The following is a 26,580-nucleotide window of genomic DNA, read 5'->3' on the forward strand; positions in this document are numbered from 1 at the left end:
GTATTTTGAAATCCAGTGAGTGCCATGCTATTATGGCAGCCTGTGTTTATCTGTCCACCCACTAAAGGACCCCTTGACTGCCTCCAGCATGGGGTGACTATGAATGAATCTGCCATAATGTCACCTGCAGAGTTTTTTAAAGCAAGGGAGTAAACACACTTTTTATTTAGTGAACTTTTCATTAGTTTAAAACTGAGTGTATAATATCATACACATTCTATATCCAATGGTCTTAGAAGAAAAAGTGCTTCACAATTTGACCCACCATGTCCCTAGTATCAGGGACACGTGCCACTTTTGTCCAGATTGCTGACAGGAGTCAATGTGTCATTCTTTGCTTTGGACACTTAAGCCTATTTCTTGCTCAAATTAAATACAGCCTCATATTGGGCATAAAATACTGTGTTCTAGAGATTTCAGGGGTGACAGCCTCCGAGACAAGAGTCGCTTGTTAGAAGTTCCAGTCCTAGCAGTCCTCCACTTGCCCTGAAGGCACAAGCAGACATGTAAGCTTTGGTTGTGGCCTAAACTTTCAATTTGGAGTGGAGTGTTCAAATTGCTCCTCTCACATCTTACTGCATGCAGGGAAAAGTAATGACAGCTTCTTCCATAATTTTTAAAACTATTTATTTATTTACTTATTTGTTTATATAAAAAAGCTATTTTTTCAAGCAGAGAGAGTTAGAAGAGAGATAGAGAGGATGGGTGTGCCAAGGCCTCCAGCTGCTACAAACAAACTCCAGATACGTGTGCCTCTTTTTGTACCTGGCTTTATTGTGGGTACTGGGGAACTGAACCAAGGTCATTAGGCTTTGCAGGCAAGTGACTTAACCACTGAGCAACCTGCCCAGCCCATTCTTCAATAATTTGCTTTAAAATTTATGTTTTACATTTTTTATTAATTAGTTTTGTATTCAGCAAACAGTCAGTTTAGTACCATTATTAGGCTCATCCGTGACCTACTGCTTTAAAATTTCTTCTAGGTGATATTCTTGGTCATCACTCTTAAATTCATTCTTTCTTAGGCCTGGGCATGATTCAAGGATACTTTGCCACAAGGATAACCTTTTCCTGTTTCTACTGTTTCTAATACTTTGTCCCTCGCTCCTGTCTGATGTGTCATCAGAATGCCTTTTGTTTTTCAAAAAATATATTTTTATTTATTTGAAAGAGGCAGAAAGAGAGAGAGAGACAGACAGACAGCGAGAATGGGCATGTCAGGGTCTCCAGCAGCTGGAAACAAACCCCAGATGCATGCACCACCTTGTGCATCTGGCTTATGTAGGTCCTGGGGAATAGAACTTGGGTCCTTTGGCTTTGCAGGCAAGCACCTTAATGACTAAGCCATATCTCTCCAGTCCAGAATGCCCTTTCTTGTCCACACTTCTACCAACAGCCTGCTGGTGATCACCTAAGTAATCTTTAAGAACACTCATCCTTTGCATACAATTTCCACTTCTGAGTCTGCCCCACAGCTCTAAATGTCTCATTCTGGGCAATTCAGGCTTTTCCTTTTGGTTTGTTGAGACTCTCCTGGACTCTACTTACCTTCCAGTTCCAAAGCTATGTCCACATTGTTAGATACCTGGTAGAACAGCAGCTCCACATCTCAGTATTTTCCCTCTTAAGTCTGTTTTGCACTGCTACAAAATACCAAAGACTGAGTAATTTGTAGGGAACAGAGATATGTTTCTTACAGTTTTAAGGACTGAAAAGTACATCAGGGGCCTATATCTGTGAGGGATTTCTTGCTGTTTCAACTCATGGTGGAAAGCAGATGGGTGAAAGAGTGTGTACTATGAAAGGTCAAACTCACAGTTTAGAATGCGTTATAATTTACATTAATCTGTTTGTGAGGGCGGAGCCCTCCTGGCCTACACAATGCCCATTGGGTCTTACCTCCCAGCCCTGCTGTATTGGGGATTAAGATTCTAACACACGAACTTTATGGGACATGTTCAAACCACAGGAGTCGGTACTGGGCCATCATTGGTATTTGTAAAACATTTGTGAATTGAGTAATGTATTAGAATTTTCATGCCAGATATCAGTGCTTCAGAGTGGACGCATTCTTTGGCTGTTTCTTATTGTCTGAACAGCTCATAAATACAAAAAGACTGTGCTTCTAGGCCATGCAGACAACTGTCTTGTTTGATTTTCATATATGTGACTGGCGCCCCCTAGCGAATAAGGTCCTTCACTTATCCTCCACTGTGGAAGAGGGCCAATGAAATATCCGAATGAACCAATTTAAACAATTTCATTGTCACATAAAGGTGATGAAGTTTTGTGCTAGTGAATAGCAGCGAGGGTGAAAATATGTCCTTCCTGAAACATCCAGGATTCAACCATATAGAAGTGCTCACCAGTTTTGTGAGTGAAGGGCACATAACTACACTCCGTCCCACTGGAAAGATGCACTGTCCAAGGTCCAAATAGACACTTGACCTGAACTTTTTATTTTATTATTTTAATATTTTTGTTTCTTTATTTGCAAGCAGAGAGAGAGACACACACACACACACACACACAGATAGACAGACAGAGAGAATGGACATGTCAGGACCTCCAGCTGCTGCAAATGAATTTCAGACACATGTACCCCTTTGTGCATCTGGCTTTATGTGGGTCTGGGGAATTGAACCCGGGTCCTCAGGCTTTATATTAACCACCGAGCAATCTCTCCAGCTCCTACACTTTCTTTTTGAGTCAGGTGGTCATCTAGTTAAGCCTGTCCTGGAACTCACTCTGTAGTCCAGGCTGACTTCAAACTCATGGCAATCCTCCTACCTCAGCTTCCTGAGAGCTGGAATTACAGGGGAGACCCCACACTTGCTTTAAGTAGAATCATAAGTACAGGTTGAGACTTGAGAAATTATTTTAATCCAGAAAACTTTTAGCTCAGCAAAATGATTTGACAAATTAGTGAATTATATCTTATTTTATTGATTTCAGAATAAAGCACTTAAAGAAGACTGTAGCTGACTGGGTTATACAACAAATCAGTTACTTTTAATTACCTTCTCTTCCCGAAGACCTTGTCACTTAAATCACATTTATTATGCTCTGAAGGAAGTATGGGTTATAATTGCCACCATAAATATTTATTACTTACTATTTATAGCATTGAGACAGTGCTCAGGTAGTATTCACATTATTTTAACAATGTTACAAGTCCGAGGCAATCACATATTTGATTCGGTGGCCTTTAAAAACAAGTACCTGAATTTAGCAAGAGATGAAATGGTGAAACAAAAAGTAAGTAGCAGATTAAACTGTAATCAGACTACTTGCAAAGATCAAAATATGAATTGTAGATAGTATACTTTTGCAGTGCATTGTGGGGTAGCCCTTCCTATGGCCTTCTGCCTTCTTTTGTTTGTTTTGAGGTGGGGTCTCATTCTAGCCTAGGCTGGCCTCAAACTCACAGCAATCCTGAGTGCTAGCCTCCTGAGAGCTAGGGTTAAAAACTGGAGCCACCTTGCCCAGCTTGAATCAATTAAAAAAAAAAAAAAAAATACAAATACTGCTGTGCTCTCCAGCAGATTGTCCTTTGTCTTCTAGGTACAGTCCTTTCAGATTTCCCTTAACTTCTGGTCCAGGCGGACTTGTCCCCTAATCATGTCTCCCTGTGCTTGGAACTACGAATGGCCTGATCTGGCACAATTACATTGCTTTAACTGTACATTAATGTTTTCATGCGCTGATCACAGCCTACTCTGTCCCCATCTTTGCAGCGTGAGACCGAGGTCCTTCGCTTAGAGGGCAAACACCTGCCTTTCCTTGTCGTGGCGACAAGCCCATGCTAAAGGTGAAGGAAACAAGCGAAATGGAGGTGAGTGACAGGTAAGGACCAAAGCACTTCGCCTACTTATCTTTGCCCACAGTCCACCCATCCTTTCCGGCCCGTTTCCCAGGACGCACCGGGGAGGGGAGAGGTCACCGTGGGAAGGCGGGCGCGCTCCTGCGCGGGGCGGGTGGGGGCAGAGGCGGCGGCGGGGGGTCAGGAGGGCCAGGTGCGCCGGCCGGGTCCCCACTCGCGACCGCAGCATCCCCGCGCCCACGGCGCCGGCGCGGGCGGGAGGAGGCGCCGGCCCCGCCCCGCCCCGCGTGGCCACGTGACGCGGGCGAGGAGATTGGAGCTGCGGCGGCGCGCGGCGACACAGAGGAGCAGCGCTGGGCGCTCGCCGCGGTCCCTCCTCCTCCTCCTCCTCCCGCTTCTCCCCCCGAGCCTGGACGACGCTCTCAGCCCGGCCCGCTCCACGCCGCGGTCCGCATCCCCCAGCCGCGGCGCCGGGAGCGGGAGGAGACGCCGCCGCCGTGAGAAGGGTCCCGGCCGCCGGCGCCCGCCCAGGTCCTCCCGCAGGGTCCCCGCCGTCCTCCCGCCGCCGCCGCCCCGACTAGCGCAGCCATGGGGCTCCTGGACGCCGAGCCGGGCAGCGTCCTGAACGTGATGTCCACGGCGCTCAACGACACGGTGGAGTTCTACCGCTGGACCTGGTCCATCGCAGGTAAAGGCGCCGACTCCTCCATCCTTGCTCGGTCCTTGGGGCCTGTGCCCCGCGGGTGGTCCCCTCTGGAGACGCCGTATCCCGGGGTTCCGCGCGGATCTGGGCCCTGCAGCCCCCACACCTGCGGCTGTTGGGGTGCCCGGGAGGCGCGCAGGTGCAGCTGCGGCTGGCGCGGCCCCCGCGGTTTTGCACTGGTTAATCGGATCTGGACGTTAAGGCATTCCCCCCCCATCACTCGCTTGAATTTTCTCTGAGCTCCCCCCTCCCAATCTCCCATCAGTTCCTCCGATCAGGGAGGTGGCATCAGATGGAGCCTGTGCCGCACAGAACCCATCACAGGAACCGCCCCACCCGGTGCGCCCTCATGACGCGTTCTGCCTTCTTCTCTAGACTTGGCTTTAATATTCACGACGTTCCTAAGAAGGCTGGAGACAGGAAAGCAACAGTGTGCCTCTCTGCTATCTCAGCTTCTTGACTGCTTTGATCAAACCCCGCTAATATTTTCTTCTGTTTAGCCCACCTAGTTATGTGGACTGAGAAGTAAATTGGCATACTTGGCTCCTTGAAGAACGTTAGTTTCCAAGGCTTCCGGGTAGCAGATCTGTTGTGTCCATCATGGCTTTGCGCACTGCAGTGCGGTCGGGAGGGGAGGCCGGAACACTAGGGAAGAAATAGGCCTCTGGGAAGGGGGTTTCCGCAGCAGCCCCTAGAGGTTGGCCCAGAAGCCTGCAGACGCACGAATAGTGTTCTTAAATCCCTGAACTTTTCCTTAGCTGTCCATCGTGTTGGGCCAGGCCGTCCTTGGGTCGATGTGTGGAAGTAGCTTTTCTAGCAGAAGTGATGGTAGCACAAATTTTGACATTTTACATTTCTAAATTTGCTTTGTTGCTTTTGATGTTAAAACATTAAAAAACTGAATCTTAGCTGGAGAGATGGCTTAGTGGCTAAGCGCTTGCCTGTGAAGCCTAAGGACCCCAGTTCGAGGCTTGATTCCCTCGGATCCACGTAAGCCAGATGCACAAGGTGGCTCACGCATCTGGAGTTCATTTGCAGTGGCTGGAAGCCCTGGTATGCCCATTCTCTCTATATATATCTGCTTCTTTCTCTGTCGCTCTCAAATGAAAAAATAAACAAAAATATTTTTTAAAAATTGAATCTTAAAACATTAGGTTTACAGGATTCTCTAAATGATCAAATGATTTAAAAATTTCTAGTCCTTTTGAAGTATAGAACTGCATTCCAGCAGAGGAAGATGACACTTTTATAGCCTTTTTTTTCCCTGTTGTTAGGGAAAATGAGACAGTAGCTTCAGCATGAATATATTGTTACATATGTGAATATATTATGATGTATATGCATATATGTATATATATAGATGTATGTGTAGACAGAATGCTTGCTGTAATTATTTTTTATAAGAAATGTTTCATGAGACAGGGTCTCATTCTGTAGCCCAGGCTACCCTGAACTTACTAAGTAGGCTGACCTTGAACCTCATGCTGGTTCGCTGGCCTCAGCCTCCCCAGTGTTAAGGATGATAGGTGTGAGCCACCCCACCCATGTGAAAAAAAAAGTTTTAACATTGAAACTTCATTGACTTTGGAAAAGTTTGATTTACTTTTCAGGAAAGCATAATAAAAAAAATTAAGTTTAATTTTTTTTGTTTTTCAAGGTAGGGTTTCACTCTAGCCCAGGCTGACCTGAAATAAACTATATAGTTTCAGCCTGGCCTTGAACTTATAGCCATCCTCCAACTTCTCCCTTCCCAGTGCTGGGATTAAAGGCGTGCACCCCATGCCTGGCTAGAGCATAAATTTGACCTGGAACATAAGCCATTACAGCTAAAAATGGTACAGTTTCAGTGGTGTTTCTTCTTCACCTCTTTCCTCAGTGTTCCATCACACTGATAGCTGCAGGAGCCGGGGAAGATGTGCCTGGCCCTCATTTCTGTGCGCTTGCTTTGAGCATTGCATCAGAGCTTCTCTTGCACAACCGTGCAGAGCTGTGCATTAGATGAGCTTTCTGGCAGGTAATTGTACTTTGTGTATGCAAAGAATTCTGGAGTTAGACACTGTTGAGTTTCTCCAGGCTCCTTACAGAGCCAGAGCCACACCTAGGAGTTCTCCGTCTTGTCTCTCATTTCCTTCCTATCCTGGAGCTTTCTCATGTCCTGAGTCTCAGAAAGAAACTTGAGAACAAAGATAGAGCACATCCTCCCTTGGTGGGCCATGTTTCCCTAGTGCTTGTGTGAAAAAAAATCATGGATGGAATAGGAGGTTTAATGTAGTCACTCAGTGAAAGCTTACTAGGCGTTGAGGAGCATATAAGAGAACTAAGATTGTGGACCACGTGTGAGTAGCCACAGTGACCCTCAAGTTCACCTCTCAGTAGCAGGTCAACAGGAAGGTTCATCCATGCTCTTTCTTGGACTATCCACTTACGCAACCTGACACTGCTTCCCTGCCTTCTGTAATAGGCTACCTGGTGCCGCAGAGGTGCTTTTTACCTGGCAAAGAGGCGCAGTGGCTGAGCTCTGCCTTCCCTTGCCACTGTGTAAGGAGGACCAGTGTTCAGGTTTTTGGCAGAACATGCCTGGAACCCCTGCTCCTCCTTCCACTTCTGTGTTCTTGGTATTCTTTCTGTGGGACTGGACCACACTGCTCCCATTCCAAAATAAATCTTCCTGAAAATCTGGCTAAGGGGGCTTAAAGTAGAAAGGTAGGCTTATTAGATGAACAAGAAAAGTTGGTGAGTCAGATGTTTGGAAAGAGGGAAATAAAAATGGGTGGGAGACACAGATGTTCTTGAGAAATGGTGGTGAGTGTGATGAAAGGATGCAAATTATTGAGGAAGAGCAAGAATGAGCTCGGCTTTACGCATTCGGAGAGCCTCCATCTCTGCACTGTGGTTATGTGCTTCTTTCCTTCCTTTTACTGGGTCATTTGCTGTTCTCTCCACGTGTTCCTACAGCACAAGTAAACTGGGTCTCGCTGTCATTATAGAAAGTAGAGATTTGTAGAGTGCATTTGATGATCCAAGACACTCTTTGACCTAGGGGAAACAGTCTCTAGGAAAATGTAATTTTGAGCCTTTATATGGGGTGTTGCTATTTAATAAAATAAATCTAAAGCAAAGTCTACAAACTAGGCTTGTCAAAAGCATGTTTCTAGTATATGCAAAGCATGGTCTTTTGAGTGTTAACAATAAAAATACTACTTTTATTATATTAACATTTCATATGCTGAAAATGAAACCTTGAAAGAACTGTACTTTTAGAAAATTAATTTAAAAATTTTGGTCTTCCCTATTGTATATGCTTAGATACTTAGAACTAGAAAGTCAATATTGGTTTCATTAGAAGAAAGCATAGATTGAGGTGAGACTTCATTAGAGTGGGCATATGGATGACATTGTGCTTGTTTTCTCTTTGCTTGCCTTGTAAGTGTATGTTGAAATGATTAGAACTGGGATCCTAGGCTCAAAAGAGTGTCTCTAATTAAGGAAACTAACTTGTCAACTGAGAAAGCTAAATATTCCCCACTCTACAAATGGTCCACATTATCTTCTCTAACTATTTACATTGACTTATTAGTTTCTTAATAAGTGTTTCCTAGCTTTCTGTCTGACCAACACTGAGCATAGAAACACTTTAGAAAGTTAGTCAAATACCCATAATAAAGCCATGTATCTCTTGGGCTACCATTATTTCTTTTGATCACAGGGTTTTAGTCATCTTTCATGGGGTGTAGGTGGCACATTTGTGTTGATTGGGATGGTTGCATTATTCTGTTGCTCAAAGATATAATATTCCACATTTTTTCCTGAAAATTTTGTGTCTGAATGGTACTTGATGTGAGAGTATTAAAGGCCAACCTAGATGGGTTCATAAATTAACTTTGGAGGTGGCAGAAGAGACAGGGCTGAGTGACATATGAGTGAAGTCTTCTATAAGATGACAGAGTTTGGAAGCCAGTCCTATATTGTAACAGTAACTATGCATAGTACAAGTTACAAGTACAGGTTTTTTTTTAATACCCCCCCCCCACTGTCTGCCACACACTTATTTCCATGTGCAAGCAATATTGGGCTCTAGAGAGGGAAGGAGGTCAGTGGGTCACAGATTAAGATCCTAAGAGAACCAGCACCATTCTCCACACCTCAGGATCCTGGTGTGAAGGACATGTAGTTTATGAGAAGGTGTCCTCATGGGAACACCAGGTTGTCAGAAAAGCCCCCCTTGCTCTCTTTCTTCAGCATCTCCACTTGTGTTGAATGACAGAAGGAGCAGGCAAACTGGCTCTGGGTTTGGAGCATTTGAGCAATTTTCCCACAGGTTCCTTCCCCAGGGTGATAGCTGATGAACTGTCAACTGGGTAGGTAGACTAGGGCAAAGGTGCCAAAGGCAAGGGGAACAGTGACAGAACCAGGGAAACCAGGATTGACTGCGTAAGTTCCAGTGAGTCATCCAGGTCTGCTGTGGGAGGGGATGTTTTAATTCAGCTCTCATAAGCTGGAGTAAAAGCAGGCTTATCCCATGGCTTGCTGGGCCACAGAGGAGCATGGATTTTAAACCTTGTGTAGCATGTTTATGTTAACTTTATTTGTCATACATAGTTAATGTGTACCTTTTCATCTGTTATTGTCTAAAATAGGTGCTATTTGTTTGTCTTAGCTTTGAAATTCAGTTACCATTTTAATATTTTTTGACAAAAAATTTGCCAAGTCTAGGCAGCTGATTGAAAACTAGCTTCCTTTCCCTCCCTCCCTCCCTCCCTCCTTCCCTCCCTTCCTTCCTTCCTCCTTCTCTCCCTCCTTTCCTTTCCCCTTATCTCTCTCTCTGTGTTGTGTATTTTGAGCAAGTTCTTGTCATAACCCACAAGATCTTTCTTTACCTCCACCTCCCAAATGCTGAGATTACAGGCATGAACCATCACATTAGCCTAAAAAGAACTATGAGGAACATTACCAGGTTATAACATGGAATCTTCTTTAGCCAGTGTTTTTAGTTAAGCCCTGTTTCATAGTCTCCCTGAAACATGAGGGAGGTTCATAGAACTGTAGTTATTTGGGGTGTTTGCTTTTTTCCCACCTCTTCAACACTGCACGTAGCAGAGGCCACATCATAGAGAGCAGCATTGGAGGACAAACCATGCCATTCTGAGACTGGTATAAGATAAGCCTGATGTAGTTAGATTCTTAGTTTAGGGAGATCGAGTTTTAAGAATATCAGGATCTCAGACAATGGTTTTGTGATCTTATGGGGGCACAGAGTACTTACTCATCCTTTTTAAAATTCTCAAGTCTTGTGATAATGTTTGTTTCCTATGAATGATTTAGCATTTACATGAATATCATTTCTCACTTCTTAAGTAACTTAATTTGGATTAGATATGTATTAGCACACAGAGAAGACTTGTTTAACAGAGTGTGTCTTTTCTCACGTTTAGATGCCTCCCTTCTTTCCCCTTCTTACTATTAGATTTACCTGTAACAAATCAAGATTTTATTTTCCCTTAGGATAAGAAAGGCATGAGTATGTTATTTAAAAATCATATGGATTTTGGGCTAGAGAGATGGCTTAGCGGTTAAGCACTTGTCTGTGAAGCCTAAGGACCCCGGTTCGAGGCTCAGTTTCCCAGGTCCCACGTTAGCCAGATGCACAAAGGGGTGCACGCGTCTGGAGTTCGTTTGCAGTGGCTGGAGGCCCTGGCGTGCCCATTCTCTCTCTCTCCCTCTATCTGTCTTTCTCTCTGTGTCTGTCGCTCTCAAATAAATAAAAAATTTAAAAAAATTTAAAAATAACCATATGGATTTTGATATTTAGAAAAGAGAAGGGGGAAAATACATAATTTTCAGAACCGGTTTCCAGATCAACTTTCTAACTTGATCAGTCAGTACTCCCCGGCCTATAAGCCCATCACTCTAGCCAGCTTGGATACCTTGTTGCCCCGTGGATAAAGTGTGTGTTTGCCTAACTCTATTTATTATTCCCTTGCCCTGGCTCATCTTTTCTCTGGTTCAAGCATTATTTTTCAACTTTCCTCTGTTCATCTCTCCAGATATCGCTCCTCTCAAACAATTCCCAAACATGGTAGTCTGAGCAGCTGATCCCCTGACAGGAAAGCATTACCTTCAGCTCGTCTGTTTCCTTGTGTCATTCTTTCTGGGACTCTGGTCCATCAGTGTGGCTTGCCTCTAGCATTCTCTACCCATCCTCCCACACATTGATTTTATATGTATCCCCTTAACTTTTTTTTTTTTTAATTTTGAAATGGTCTCAATGTGTAGCCCAGGCTGGCCTTGAACCTGTGATCTTCCTGTCTCCGCCTCATGAGCTCTGGGATTATAGGCAGCAACCACCACACCCAGATAATCTGGCATAGTATATTGTGGTTTCTAAATAGTAATAAAGTTTTAGACCATACTAAATTACAGAATGCTTTCAAAAATTATCTTTGTCCTCATTTAGTCAAAAACTTAGTTGATGTTAAGTTTGCTGACTGAATAAACCATTAAGTCATTTAGTAGTACAAAACAAATAGAACTTCACATCCAGTTATCCTTTGTCATGCAGGAGCATGTGCTTTTTATGAGTGAAGAGGGTGGCATGGTATAATGAATGGAAAGAATTTTGGACTGGGATGAAAGTGACATGGCTTCAGTCCCTGGATAACTGCTGATTGGCTGTGAGAATTCAGACAGATCCCTCTTTACCCAGTCCTAAATGCTTGTCAGTTGTAAGTTAAGAGGGTTGGATAAGGTGATAATCTTTCAGGTCCCATGTGGCTCTAGGCTTGTGGATATAGATACCTCTTTCATTGTACTTTGACTAGGTATAGCAGTTTCAAGTAAATATACATTATTATTTTGAAAATCTTATTGCATATAGTAATTTAAATATTTTGCACAGCCCTTACTAGCACTGCCAATTAGTGAACACAGCAGATTTGCATTTAGACCTTTTTGCTTGGTCTTATCTGTTCCACAGAGATACATAGTGGAATATAGAAACAAAGGCACAGATACTTGAGCACCTGTGGAAACAACACTGTGTGTGTTACATCACTGTACTTAATTACTTCAGTATTCCTTGAATAACTGTTTTGCCCTAAAACGGGAAGTATAAAGTTATTTCAGTTACATGTTGATTTTATTATGTGACATACAACTTCTCAGAATGGCTTAATATGTGGTATTGGGCATTTATTTATGTTTCTTTAGGTCTTTTAGTTCTGCATACCCAAAGAGGTTGAACAATATGTTATCCAGAGTCAGATCTCTAACAGACTCCATGAAATTCTCAGCTTTCCTAACATGATTAGATATCAGCTTAAACTCAGTGCTACTTCTGTAGAAAATGTGGGGTTTTACATATCAATACCAAAGTTTTCAACAACAGGAACCTTATGTTTGATGCTTTCTGGCTTAAGTTTGGAAGTATTGCTAGAAGTTTATAAAAATTGCTAAAACGTATGTAGGTCTCACAGGAATGGGAAAAAAGAAACAGAGTGATTTTGATATATGTGAATAACATAATTGTTAGGCAGTTATAGTCATGTATTTTATGTATGATGTAATTCAAATATGTCTTGAGCTGTACAAGACAAATGCATTAATCCACTAAAAGAATCAGTTGTTGTCAGATAAAATCACGTAAGTTCTTTTTTCTGGTTTCATTTTGTATTTATTAAGTTTAAACTTGGGCAGACATATATTATTTATGAATTTCATATTTTTGCACTCTCCTTGTTTATAGCATTGTTTCAGAGTAGCCAAAAGGTAGAAATAACTGAAATGTCCATTGGAAAATGAATGGATGAGCATGTGGATAAAAGAAGGTTTTTCAACTTGAAAAGGAGGAAAGTCTAACAGTTGAGACACAGTGATGCTGTGCTCATTGAAATAAACCAGTCACAAAAGATACATGACACGTAATTTCTCTCATGTGGGGTTTCTAAAATAAATTAATAGAAGCAGAAATGGGAACACTGATTGCCAGGGGCTGGAAAAAGAGAAGTGGCTGGAGAATTGTTTAATAGGTTTGAAGTTTCAGTTTTGCAGAATTAAAAATAGTTATGGAAATTGACTATACAACATTGTGAATAGGCTTAATACTGTCAGACTGTGCACTTAGAATGATAAGGATGCTACATTTTATGCTATTTTCACAATCAATAAAGAATTCCAATAAAATATTATAAAAATTAATTAAAAAATAAAAAATTCCATATATTAGAAAATTAATATGATGGCACTTCCAGGAATGTTTCTTCAGTATTGAATAGTAAAGCTGTTGATTCAATTTGTTTCTTTAGCATAAGGGAAATGACTTTATTAAGAGAATATAAAGGTGTTGGCTAGAGAGTAGCAAACAAGAAGGAAGGAAACTTTATACTTTATAGTTTTATAGCCATTCCAGAAGATAGGACTGAAGCAGTTTGTCTCCATATGGTTAAAAAATCCCTGAGAGTCATAGAAATTAATGCTCTGCAGATGGTCACTGGAGTGGAAATAAGTAGCAGCAGGCCATTTTGTGTCTGGCTTGATGGTCTTGTCACCACTCAAGGAAGAAGTACATCTTTCTTCTTTTTACTCTTCCCATCATTACATTTTCTATACATTTACTACTATTTATTGTACTAAATATGACTAATATTATAATGCCAGCACAGAGAACAACAACAACAAAAGACATCAGAAATGCTCAAAGGTAGTATAAGGACTGGTGCATGAAATTAAGCTTACACGTGACATTACTTGTCTACAGTTATATGCTTATACTATCATATGAATAAACATAGGAGATATGATACTCAGTGTTCAATTTGTGAAGAGTTACCTTCCATATGATGGAGGTATGTATGTAAAAAGTATATTCAAAGTGAATTTGAAAATGTTTGCTATTGCATGTTACAAGAACTATCAACTACTGTTAATTAGGGAAGGTTGGTAAGTCAGACTGGCAGTATTTTACACAGTGCATATTTAGTTTATAGAACTGGAAAAGCTGAGAGAAGCCTTTCTATGCACACATGTGTATACACACACACAGAGTTCCCATCTATACACAGGAGTATGTGCACACACAAAGCTCCCATCTACACATAAATGTGCATGCACATACACAAAGCTCCCATCTATACACATGGGTATAAGTCTTTGTTTTTGCTAAAGTGAAATATTATTTTGTTTCCCTTCGAGTTTTGCAATCACTGGAAGTACTGAGTGGATGCCTGAACTTGGAGCTCCCAGGTCAATACAAGGAGGTTTTACAAAGCAGGGAAAAGAGAGAACTTATTCTTATTCTGATCTGGGCTTCCAGGATATGGGGCATCATTTTTCTTTTTCAGTTCTCTCTCTCTTTCTCTCTTTGTGTATATAAACCCCATTGCTTTTTCTCTTTCTCATATAAACTGGCTTTAATTTACCATTTTAGTTTTTTAAATTTATTTGAGAGCGACAGGCACAGAGAGAAAGACAGATAGAGGGAGAGAGAGAGAATGGGCGCGCCAGGGCTTCCAGCCTCTGCAAACGAACTCCAGATGCATGCGCCCCCTTGTGCATCTGGCTAACGTGGGACCTGGGGAACCGAGCCTCGAACCACGGTCCTTAGGCTTCACAGGCAAGCGCTTAACCGCTAAGCCATCTCTCCAGCCCTAATTTACCATTTTAAACTGAATCAGATATCAGCACATAATATAACTCATTGATGTCTTGGCTTTTCTACAGTAGGCTATTGAGGATTATCTGCTGCAGTTATATGGGGTAGACTTATATTTCATCGTTATAGCATCCCTTTAGGCTAGGTGTTATCTGACCATCTGTAGATGAAGTAGAGTCACAGAGCTGGGACAGAATCACAGTCTCCTTCCTAAGATGGTTTTCTCTCTATATGGCAGCACAGCCTAATTCATCACATATGTTCAGTACTCACTGGTCACAGACAAGTGCCAGGTATTGTAACCAGAGTTTTATGTTTATTATCACATTTAATTCTTGTGTTTTTCTGGCCTGGGTACCATTATCATCTCCATCTTCTTGGAGAGTAAATTTGTGTGTCTTGGATCTTTCTTTCCATTCTTTTTTTTTAACAAAAACTATTATTGACAATTTCCATAATTATAGCCAATAAACCATGATAATTCTCTCGCACCCCCACTTTTCCCCTTCACAACTCCTCTCTCTATCATAATCCCTCCCCCTCTTCATCAGTCTCTCTTTTATTCTGTTGTTAACTTTTCCTCCTAGTATGATGGTCTTGTGTAGATTGTGCCAGGCACTGCGAGGTCATGGATATCCAGGCCATTTTGTGTTTGTGTTTGGAAGAGTGCATTGAAAGGAGTCCTACCCTTCTTTTGGCTCCTACATTCTTTCTACCACCTCTTCTGCAATGGACCCTGAGCTTTGGAAGGTGAGATAGAGATGTTTCCATGCTGAGCACTCCTCTGTCACTTCTTCTTAGCACTATGATGCCTGTAGAGTCATCCCAGAGGTCTCTGCCATCTGCAAAGAGAAGCTTCTCTAACCAAAAGTGAGAGTAGCATTAATATATGGGTATGAACATTAAGAGAAGTGCTTACCAGGCACTTTGGTGAGCATAATATATGCATTTAGCCAGACACCAGCAGGTATTACACCCCTAGGGCTCCTGACCTCCCCCATAAGTTTTTCAGTATCAGGCATGTATTCTTTCCCATTGAGCAGACCTCCAGTCCAATTAGAGAGTGGTTGGTTTCCTCCATATCAGACATGCCACTTTTGCACCTGTTTGCTCATTTGGCATGGCTGACCAAGCATAAGGCTTACAGTGTTTACTGTTGTTTATCTCTACTGATGACTTCTCTTTCTCCCATGAAGCTGCATAAAGCAAGCTTTTTCCAGTTTTCTGTCACCTGGTCTACACAGAGGAGGTTTTCAGGTCAGCTCCAGGAAGATTTTTCTTAATTTATTTTTTATTAACAACTTCCATGATTGTAAGCAATGTCCTATGGTAATGCTCTCCCTCTCCCCACTTTCAGCTTTTAAACCCCACTCTCCATCATATCCCCTCCCCATCTCAATCAGTTTCTCTTTTATTTTGATGTCATAATCTTTTTCCTCCTATTATGATGGTCTTGTGTAGGTAGTGTCAGGCACTGTGAGGTCATGGATATCCAGGCCATTTTGTGTCTGGAGGAGAATGTTGTAAGGAGTCCTACCCTTCCTTTGGCTCTTATAGTCTTTCTGCCACCTCTTCCTCAATGGATCCTGAGCCTTGGAAGGTGTGATAGAGATATTGCAGTGCTGAGCACTCCTCTGTCACTTCTTCCCAGCACCATGATGCCTTCTGAGTCATCCAAAGGTCACTGCTATCTGAAAAGAGAAGGTTCTCTACCAAAAGTGAGAGTAGCATTAATATATAGGTATGAACATTAAGAGAAGTGCTTACTGGGAAGTTTCATGAGCATAGTATATACGTTTAGCCAGACAGCAGCAGGCGTTATACCCCTAGGGCTCATGGCTACCCCTGTTGTAGGTTTTCAGTACCAGGGCTGTATTCCCTCCCATGGAGCGGGCCTCCAGTCCAATTAGAGGGCAGTTGGTTTCTATTGTGTCAGGCGGGCCACTATTGCAGCAAGATTTTTGTTTTTGGTTTTTCAAGGTAGGGTCACACTAGCCCAGGCTGTCCTGGAATTCACTGTATAGTCTCAGGGTGGCCTCAGACTCACACGGATCCTCCTACCTCAGCCTCACGAGTAAGAGGTTTAAAGGTGTGTATGCACCACCACACTCAGCACCCCCTGGATCTTATACATCTAATACTTTAACCTCCCAAATTAAAACTCAGAATAAGTAGCCTCCGACTTGACATCATCAAACGGATTCACTTGCTGCATTTATCTTATAGTTATCTTACGCAGCTTCCACATTCATCCTTATTTTTTATTTTCTGTAGGAATCTTTATAATGGTCTCCTTTATTACTTTTATTATGATCTCTGTTCACACTTGCAACCAAAATGCTGTTCCTTCTGCCTTGTTGGTCTTTGCTCTATTTTTTCATGCTCTCATGACTGTTACACTGCAGAGTTAGATAAAATATCTTTACCCTTTTGTTCTAAACCCATTCTGAACTACTCTGCTTCCTCCTGCCTTCAGACACTCCCTATCCCTCCCTTGGGGCCAAACTTCCCTGTCCTCGTGTCTGTCCATCACACTGACCTCTTGCCATTTGCCTGAAGACCAGCTTCTGCCCATGTCCAGTGCTGAGTTCTACAAATATGCCCATAGAGTTCATCCAGGTGTGCACTTCTGGCCGCTTTCCTTAAGGGTCATACAGGTGTGCCTTTCATCCCCTTTCCTGAATGTGTGGCAATAAGCATGTCAATTTAACCTATGAAAAAGAAAAGAGCTCTGACTGTTGTTGAACCTCCACATAAAGAATCTGTCCCTTATTTCTAGAGTACCTCTCAGGTTGTTACCTGCTCCATTCTGCACAGGGTTTTGAAGACCCTTTACTGTGTCTGCCTTTCTCCTTGGATATGTAAGCTCTGTGTGGCTTGCTTTGTATACTTACCATCATATTTTAAGTTGGAACCTAGAAGAAGCTTTAGTGTGAAATTGTTTGCTCCCCACTGTAGATTATTCTGAGATTATTCTCAGAGTCTTCTTGAAAACAGTTGTGTACATTTGTCAGAAATTATTTACTATTTTTTATTTCATTTGTTTTTTTCAGGTAGGGTCTCACAGAAGGTCAGGCTGACCTGGAATTCACTATGAAGTCTTAGACTGGCCTCAAAATTACTGTGACCCTCCTACCTCAGTACCATTTAACAAAAAGAAATAGGACTCTTCTGTACCAGTCACTGTTGTAAAGATAGAGCCAGGAATGGGGCTGGCCTTGGCCCCATAGCATTCATAACAAGTAGAGGAAGACACACACTGCCTTCTTACTAGAAAGATCTCATTTGCCTTTGGGGCAATTTTAGTGTGCCATGTGACATTGTACAGTGGATGGTTAGCCTTTACTTTTTGTGACAAGGCAAGTTGGTCACAACATCACTCAGCATGTTAGTGCTGCTTACAAGTCAGATGTTTTAAAAAATATTTCTATTTATTATTTATTTGTAAGCAGAGAGAGAAAGAGAAAGAGAGAGAGAGAAAGAGAGAGACAGGTGTGTGTGTGTGTGTGTTGTGTATGGGTGTGTCAGGGCCTCTTACCACTGCAAATGAACTCCAGATGCATGCACCACATTATGCATTTGACTTTTTTTTTTTTTTTAAACTGGGGAATTGAACCTGGGCCATCACTTTTTAAAATTTTTATTAGTTTTCTATTCAGCAAATACAGGCAGTTTGGTACCATTAATAGGCTCATCCGTGACCTACCCCCTCCCCAATAGCCCCTCCTTGTTGATGTATATGGGTCATGCATTGTGGAGTTAGCCTACAGTTATTGGTACGATAAATGTCTCTGCATATCATGACCCAACATGTGGCTCTGACATACTTTCCGCCCCCTCTTCCACAAAATGTCCCTGAGCTATGTTGGGGTCATTTTTGGTCTGCTTCAGTGATGAGGTGTTGGGGACCTCTGGGGCTCTGGCTCTCTGATTTGGTAGGAGTTGATTTTTTTCTGTGTTGGTCTCCTTCCCCCTTGTTCTGGGTATCTGGTCCATCAGGAAAAGAGCACCTTTGCTTGTTTTGCCAATTTTCCTTAGTTTCAGTCGGGGCCTTTTTGAGGTATGATGGGGTGGCTCTGTCCTTAGGATCTGCATCTATCTGAAAAAGAGAAGCAGAATCTCCAACAGAGAGTAAGTTAGCAACAGGACAAATGAGATAACCCTTACTTCTTAAATACAGAGTTTAATAGGTGTTTAATAGTTTAATAGGCCCTCTTGTACCCCATGATTGATGGTAGCTTGATATTGGAGAGTGGGCTTATGTTTGGATATGGTTCTGACTTGTTTTCCAGCTCCAGCTATGGGTCCTGCATCACTGAGGGGATCAGTTAGCCAAATCAAGAGCAGTTGGTTCCCCACCATGGCTGTGTGCCACTATTGCACTTGTGTGGGTTATTTGCTACTAAGTAGGTTAGACCATGAGTTGCTTGGACAGATATTGGTCATTTCCCCCAGTTGCCCATGTAGCACCTTCTGGCACTAGACATGCTGACTGTCTGGGGACTGACTCTATCCTGGCCTCCAGCCATGTCGTTCAATTTTACATGTCAGCTGCATGTGGAGTCTTCAGCAATAGGGTCTTACCACTGATCTTTGGTGGGTCATCAAGTACTCTGACAGAAGTCTGTCATTGTTTTAGGAAACCTTGTAGGTCTCTCTGATCAAAAGCTCATTGTGGATGATAGCCCCATGCTGGTACTGGGAGTTACAGGTCAGTGCACACTAAGAAAATGAGGAAAAAGATAACTAATATACAAGAGTTAGGGAGGAGAGGGGTGGGAGGAATGGAGGGAAGATGTAGAAGATTTAGGTTAGACTTGATCCTAACCTCTCCAGTGTCTTGTGGTTTAGGTGTTTCCTGTAAGGTGCAAGCACCTTTAGCTACTAAGCCTTCTGGGATGTTTTTAGAAATGAGCTCACTTCCAGCTCTTGGATTCATCCTAGTAAAGAAAGATGCAGTGCTTCTGAGCGTACCATTCAGGACATAGTTCCGTGTCTTGAATAGATTCCTGAAGCTGCTCTGTAGCAAGCACCCATTAGACTTGCAAGTTTTTAGTGTCAGTGGCAGATTGCACAGGTGGAGAGGCTGTGAGAAGAAAAAGAAGTGGCTGGTTTCTATAGGTAGATGTTAGGGCCAAATCAAACAACTTTTTGTTTTGGAGGCTTCATTATGCGTTATATGAAATAGGCTGATATTTCTGCTTATGACTCTTTAACATAGAGCACCTGTGATCATATTAAAATGGTGATTATGGCTTAGTAGTTTTGAGGGAGGTATGAGATTCTGTATTTCTTACAAGTTTCCATGTGGCAATTTTCTGGTGCCTGGACCACACTTTAAGCAAAAGGGAAGAAATAATGATTAATTTCTTTGGGACATGCCTACTACTTTTTGACTATGGAAAAAGAAGATCTTTTTATATGTACTTAAGTTTTTAACTTGAAAACCAAATGATGGGCCAGGCATGGAGGGGTACATCTGTAGTCCATTTAGTACTCAAGATGCTGTGGCTGGAATATTTCAAGTTTTAGGCCAGTCTGGGCTGTGTAGTAAGTTCTAGGCCAACCTGAGCTACATAGTAAGACTCTGTAACTCATGAAGTTGATATGCTAAAATTTAGTAAGCAGCAGTTCCTAACACCATGTACACCACAAAGTTCCTCACTGTATTGTTGCTGTATCTGTTCTCCCCTCACTGCAGATCTTTACAAGAGTGTCTTAAGTCAGGAACACTGTGAGACCCTCCCCTTAGAAGTATTCCTGCATGCCATCTAGGCCTGTTCTGCCTCATTTACATACTTCTCTAGCTGTGAATATGGACTCTCAAGCCAGACTGCCAGCATTCTTACCTCCCAAGAGAATATGCCTCAGAAGCTCCCAAGTCTCTTGGGAGTCGTCCTGGCCTCATGGGTGATAACTGTCATTGTGAAGATGTAGTTAATATGTACACCATGTCTGACACAGAATAAGAGTTTAATAAATAAAGACATTGTCATTATTAGTGATAATAATCATTAAATCTTCCTCTCTTCCAACAGAAGAGTTGAACCAAATTAAAGAAAATGTAGCATCATGTAGAGTTTATGCTGAGAAGGCTAGAACACTTTGTAAATCATATACTGAGAAAACAAAGTAGTTTATGGCTCACTCTTTACTTAATCCAGGAATCAGATACTAAATTCTAAATACAAATACTAACTGATTTGTAAATTATGTTGAGAGGCTATTTAAAAATCTTTTAAAAATGTAAAACAGATTTTAATAAAAATAAGATGTGTGTAGTCTAATAGTTTTAACTAACTCAACTTATATAGAAAGAACCATAATTAATGCAACTTCCTTAAAAATTTTATGGGCTATATATTAAAAAAATCTTTAATGGGCCTACTTCTTTCTTTGAAAGGCTAACTTAAAACTATATTGTAACTCAGGATTTCCATCAGTCAAAATGAACTTTCTTCCTCCAACGTTGTCTGATCTAGTTAAGTTCTAAAATAATATCCCAGGAAAAAATATTAATAAAATTAAAAAGTTTTATAATATAGATTCCTAGAACAGAGGGAAACAAGATTGCAGGAAAAAATAGTATTGGGTGACTGCTTGGGAAAGCTCACTGAATGGTGGCGCTATGTGCGGTGTGTGTGGTGCACGGGGCGAATGATCAGGACTCAAAACCCCACAAACAGAAAGAGCCAGAGCAAGGGAGTGGGGGAGAGAACTGGATTCCAGGTCTGGCTGTTAGTTTTTGTCCTTCACTGTGAACCTGAATTCTTCAAACCACCATTCCATCCTGTGTAAAATGTAGTTGATGATAAGATTATTCAGCCCATTGCCTTTTTGATTCAGTGAAATGATCAAGATTACATGGGTCTAACTCATGAAGGGAGGGAAAGAGAGAGGGGTACAGAAACCCTCTTCCTGTGTAACCCCAACTTCAAACCTCTTTTATTCTTACTCTCTGTTCTTTGTTTATAACACTTAAGCTCTGATATAATTTTCACAGTCAGTGTCTCCTCTACTTGTCTACTGGCATGACAGTTCCGATGCAGCTCGAGAGCCTCCTAACTGTACCACCTAGGCATCTCTAGTTCCCTGTTCACTTCCTGTCAGACCCTGTCCTCTGTCTGGTGTACTCTACTCAATCCTGACTTCCCTGTCTGTGCTGCCAGCTAGGCCATATACCTGTGAGTCATCCAGAGCTTCTCATTTACTTTCAGCTCTCACATCTATAACTTCCCCAGATCTATATATTTGATCCATTCATGTTACCTTTGCTGTCCACACCAGTACAGTCCCCAAACATGGGGTTTCCATCACCTCGTGCATTGTAGAGGTCTCCACATCTGTCTGCCCATGAGAATTACAGAGGAATGTCACAGGCACGTTGCTGGGCCTCAGCCCCAGACCTAGGGTTCCTGTCAGCTCATGGATTGTGGTGGTCTCCACATCTGGCTGCCCTTGAGAATTGCCAGGGGAATATCGTAGCCATGGTGCTGGGCCTCAGCTGAAGACATGTCTATTCACCATCTAGGGTGGGCTTGAGGACTGATAACTTTAAGCAGCACATGCTCCTTACATGGTCAATTTAGCAACATACATGAACCAGACTGGTTTCCATACCTCTTGACAATCCCTTTCCCCTGGCAATCCGTCCCTCATGGCCTCAACCAACCTCCTTTAAAGGCTCAAACCAATCAAGCATCCTCCCATTATCTACATGATAAATTCCAGCCTCTTGCTCCTGTACAAATTCTGTGAGAGTTTCCACAGCCTCTTCCTGCCCTCTTCTCTTATAAGGATCTTCTACCTTTAAAGTGCTTAGTTTTCAGAATAAATGTTTTACTTCTTGTTTATACACCATATCTAAAATATCTAAAAGCTCTGAGAGAACTGAAGATATAATTAAGTTCTCTCAGAGCTTTTAGATATTTTATCCATGTACCTCCTATCATTCTACACAGGGGAGTTTTTGGCAGCTTCTGTAATGCTGTCTTTTGAAACAAGAGCTTTCTGCCTATATGTCTGTTTGTCAGGTTTTTGTTCAAGTAAGAATTCACATGGCTATTCTTGAGTCATGTCTGGCTCCCTTTCCAGTCCTCGTACTGTACTTGGTCACTCTTAAGATACTGCGCTCATCCTACTGTGTAGCCATTGACTTTTCAAGTCTGTCCTGTCCTCTAATAGATAATGAGCTTCCAGAGGTCAGGGGCCAACAGCTTAGCTGCAAAGGGGTAGAGCTGGCTGGCTGCAATGCTGTGTGATAGTAAGATACAAACTGAATTAGCAATAAAAGTGTATTGGTAGGGAGTGTTCAAGAAGCCTGTTTCAGGTGAAGCCCCTTCTTATTTTTTAATTTAAAAATATTTATTTATTTGAGAGAGAGAGAGAGAGAGAGAGAGAGAGAGAGAGAGAGAGAGAGAGAGAGAGAGAGAGAGAGAATGGGTGTAGCAGAGCTGCTAGCCACTGCAAATGAACTCCAGATGCATCTGCCACCTTGTGCATCTGGCTTTACATGGGTACTAGGGAATTGAACCTGGGTCCTTTGGCTTTGCTGGCAAGCATCATAACCACTAAGCAATCTCTTCAGTCCCTTTTATTGATAATTTTCACACATGCACATACTGTACTTTGATCATAATCTCTTCCCATTATCATCTTTTGCCCCCCATTCCACTTTCATTGAACCCCTTCTTCTTTCCCGTTCTCTTTCTTCAATATTGATGTGTTATTTTATTGCCCTCCTCCATCATCCATGATGGAGTGCTGATGGGCCCAATATTGTGCAGGTTTTGTGCAGGCAGTTACAGTTGCTGGAGGTCATGAATGCAATGGGTGCATCATGTCTGCAAGATAGCATTCCAAAACACTGTTCCTCACCTTCTGGCTATTATATTCTTCCTCCCCCTATTCTGCAATGTTCTCTGAGGCTTTGCAGATATGATAGAAGTTCTGAGTACTAACCTGCCATTTCTCAGTACTTTCATGAGTTTTGAGTCTTTCCAGTAGCCACTGCTGTCTGCAAAAAGAAGTTTCTCTGACTAAAAGTGAGAGTAATACTAATCTATGGGCACAAACTTACATATTTTGAGGGCAATTTGATGAGCATAACTTATCCATTTCACCAAACAACAGTAGTAGCTTCCCGACTATGGCCAATGACCTTCTTAGTCATAGGCTTGGTTTGCAGTACTAAGCATGAATTCCCTCCCATGGAGTGGGTTCAAATCCAATCAGAGAGTGGTTGGTTGCCCTCACAGCAGACATGCAAATGTTGCCCTTCGTAGGCACCACACCTTGCCTGGCTGGTCAGTGGTCTTGCTTATAGAATCCACTGCTAGTTAGGACTGTTGCTGATTCCTCTCCCCCAGCAGCCTGAATAGCACTTTACAGTTCTACAACAGCCAGCCAGCAGGGAGGAGACTTCCAGCTCTGTTCCAGATTGATTTCTCACTGTTCTGCAATCAAAGCATGTGGTGCCTTCAGTGATAGGGTCTAGATAGATAGAACCATCTAGTTCTAGTGAATACCTATGAGCATTGGCAACAGCCTATATTGTTTGGGGGGGAGGCTCAAAAATTCAGAGAGGTATCTCACCCCTGAGCCCCTTATCTCATACAGATATCATATTCACATAGGAAAGTGACTCCTTTAAGTGAATACTTTGTATGTTTTAGTACACATTGTTGCATGACTGTTGTTTTTTTTTTGATATTTCAGTGTGGATAGCATTATGTAATTGCCAACTAAACTAATGTGTGTAAACAGATTGGTTCAACTTGCTATGTACCTTATAAGGTGTTCAAGATACTCTGAGTGGTAACTGTTATAACCCTTCGGGATCAGGAAGAGTTAATTAAGAACAGTGTAATGCTGGAAATGGCAGTATACACATGTAATCCCTGACCCTGGTAGCTAATATAGGAGGATCATGAGTTCTAGGCCAGCCTAAGGTTCACAGGAGGTCCTGAGTCAAAAATAAAGGCAGTATCTTTAGTAAACTTTCATTGATAAAATAAAACCTTTTACTCTAAAACTTGATATGCTACAATATTTAGCTTTAGGTTTACTCAAATTTAATTAAAACTAAGATATAAGATAAGGGATGTGCTACCAAAGGGGACAGTTCCTTCTACATACAAGAGGGAGTACTAGTGCTTGGAAATTTCCAGAATTTGAGTGAAATTCTTCTCTATAGTTTTTTCTCATTGTTTTTAATTTAGCCTCCTGACAATAGAGAATAAATTTGATTTCTCTTGGCTTTTTGATGAACTCACTTTCTCTTTTCCAGGCTAGGTACCATTATTGACAAGACGGACAGACAGACAGACAGACAGACACACACACACACACACACACACACACACACACACACACTCATGCATATAGAGACATAGGGTGGCATGGCTTCCAGAGCCTTCCTGTTCCTGACCCAGGCCTGCTGATAGCACCTGATGAAGCGAGAGCCTTAGCGTGTGTGAATGTCTCTTCAATCTACTGAGGGAGTCTTTCTAGGTCTCTCTTAGGATCTCTCTATTGAATGACAGTCTTCTTGCACCTGTAATTTGGTGGGGGGGATGATAGGATGTTCTCTTCCTTAAAGTTAAGGTACATGAAGAAAACACTATTTTCTCTCATTTTATTAATTTATTTTTGGTTTTTTTCCCAAACCTTTTAACCTCTCAAAATTTCATTAAGATAATCACTTCTAACACTGAAATTCTGTGCTTATTTTAGATAAAAACCTCACAAAAGACTTAAAATTATTGATAAATAGACTTAAAATAAGAGCAAAATCTTTAAGGTATTAGTATAAAACATGTAACTAAATGTAGTATGAAATATAAAAGTAGGACAATTTAAAATAACAAATTGACAAAAAGTTAAATTATATTCATGTCATTTTTATTCTCCCCCACCCACACACACAAAGCTTTCCAAAGAGAGTTCACAAGAATGCTATTCAAAACACATTTGTTCTGTGGCCTTCATTAATGACAGAGTTGACTTTGATGGTTGTAGGTATGGCAAGATTCTAACAGGAGTTTTTTTTTTTTTTTTCATTTTTCTCCATGAAAGTTCATGATATGGAATAACACCCATACTTGTTTAGGGTCAGGATATTCACAATATACCAGAAATACACCTTTTATCCCTCTAATGTGTAATAAGTGAATAGAGATTTGATTTTATAAGAACTTATTAATGCACTTGAAGGTTACATAAAGCTTCAGTACTCATGACTTCCTTCCCTGTGTTAGTTGCCTAACTTTTTTGAGGTACCAGATTTGGAAGATCCATTAGTTATGTGTATTGTCACATCATTTACTGACACATCTAGTACCTCTAGAGTTCTTTCCCATTTTCCTCCATCTTTTTGCTCTTTACTCAGCCTCCCTTGGTGTTTGATATTATAAGACCTTCAGCTTCTTCTCAACCTGTGTCTTCCTCATCCTCTCCTTGATAGTCCTTTTAAAATATCTCTGCTGACAGAATGATTATGTGCTCCACACCATACATGAAAAAGAAGATTCTAGGCTGGGGCAGTGGCTCAGTGGATCACGTGCTTGCCACACAAAGTTGAGTACTTAACCTGGATGCAAGAGTATGGGCATATGTAGTCCCAGTGCTTCTGTGGCAGCTTTGGAGGTAGAGACGTGAGAATTCCCTGGTAGCATGCAAGAGAGCCAGCTAGCCTCAAGAACCAGCGGTGAACAGTGAGAAACCTTGCCTCAAAGCAGTGGAAAGTGAGGATGGATACCCAAGGTTGTCTTCTGACCACCACATATGTGCTGTGACATGTGCACACCTGCACTCACACATACAGAAACACACACACCCACAAAAGGGGAAAAAGGAGCAAGCTGAACATAGTGGGTATATTTGTAGTTCTAGCTACCTAGGAGGCTGAGGTAAGAGGATCACTTGAGCTGACATGTTCAGCCAGAGTCTTGAAAACAAAGACCCTTTCCCCATCTCAAAATAAATTAAAGAAGCAATTGGATATATTCTGAAAATTTTTTGAACCTGTTTTTCTAAATTTTTTCTACTCTTGTGTGTGGTCAGGGGTTAGGTAGAATCCATGAGGATAGGTAGAAGGTAAGATCTCCATTCTGGTAAAGCTTTGTTTCTTTTTCTTTTGCCTCATAGATTATCCAGTTTGGCATATATATTTGGTGGAGGAAGAGACTTAAGTGATGTGGTTGACTTTGTCAGAGGCCATAGTGTTTGTGGGGAAGTATAGCCCTACACCTTCTCCTTTGTGACTTGAGAAATGGCTTGAAGATTCAGTAGTTTGTCTATATCAAAAAAGAAACAAGTGGATAAGCACCCTGTATTTTGTATGAGAGTCCTTTGCCAAAGAAAGAGATATAATGTAGAAGGATAAAATACCTTTTACAAAGTGAGGAC

General features: G+C 41.8%; 1 protein-coding gene across 1 annotated transcript in view; it reads left to right on the forward strand.

Annotated features, from left to right (window-relative positions):
• Positions 1-4,366: 4,366 nt before the first annotated feature.
• Positions 4,367-26,580, forward strand: part of Elovl4 (ELOVL fatty acid elongase 4) — a 36,170-nt gene continuing 13,956 nt past the window's right edge. The window contains exon 1 of the mRNA XM_004660474.2: positions 4,367-4,511. Coding sequence (XP_004660531.1) covers positions 4,412-4,511 — 100 coding nt within the window. The 5' untranslated portion in view covers positions 4,367-4,411. The remainder of the gene's footprint in view (positions 4,512-26,580) is intronic.

Source organism: Jaculus jaculus, chromosome 10 (assembly GCF_020740685.1).
Source record: "Jaculus jaculus isolate mJacJac1 chromosome 10, mJacJac1.mat.Y.cur, whole genome shotgun sequence".
Classification (NCBI taxonomy): domain Eukaryota; kingdom Metazoa; phylum Chordata; class Mammalia; order Rodentia; family Dipodidae; genus Jaculus; species Jaculus jaculus.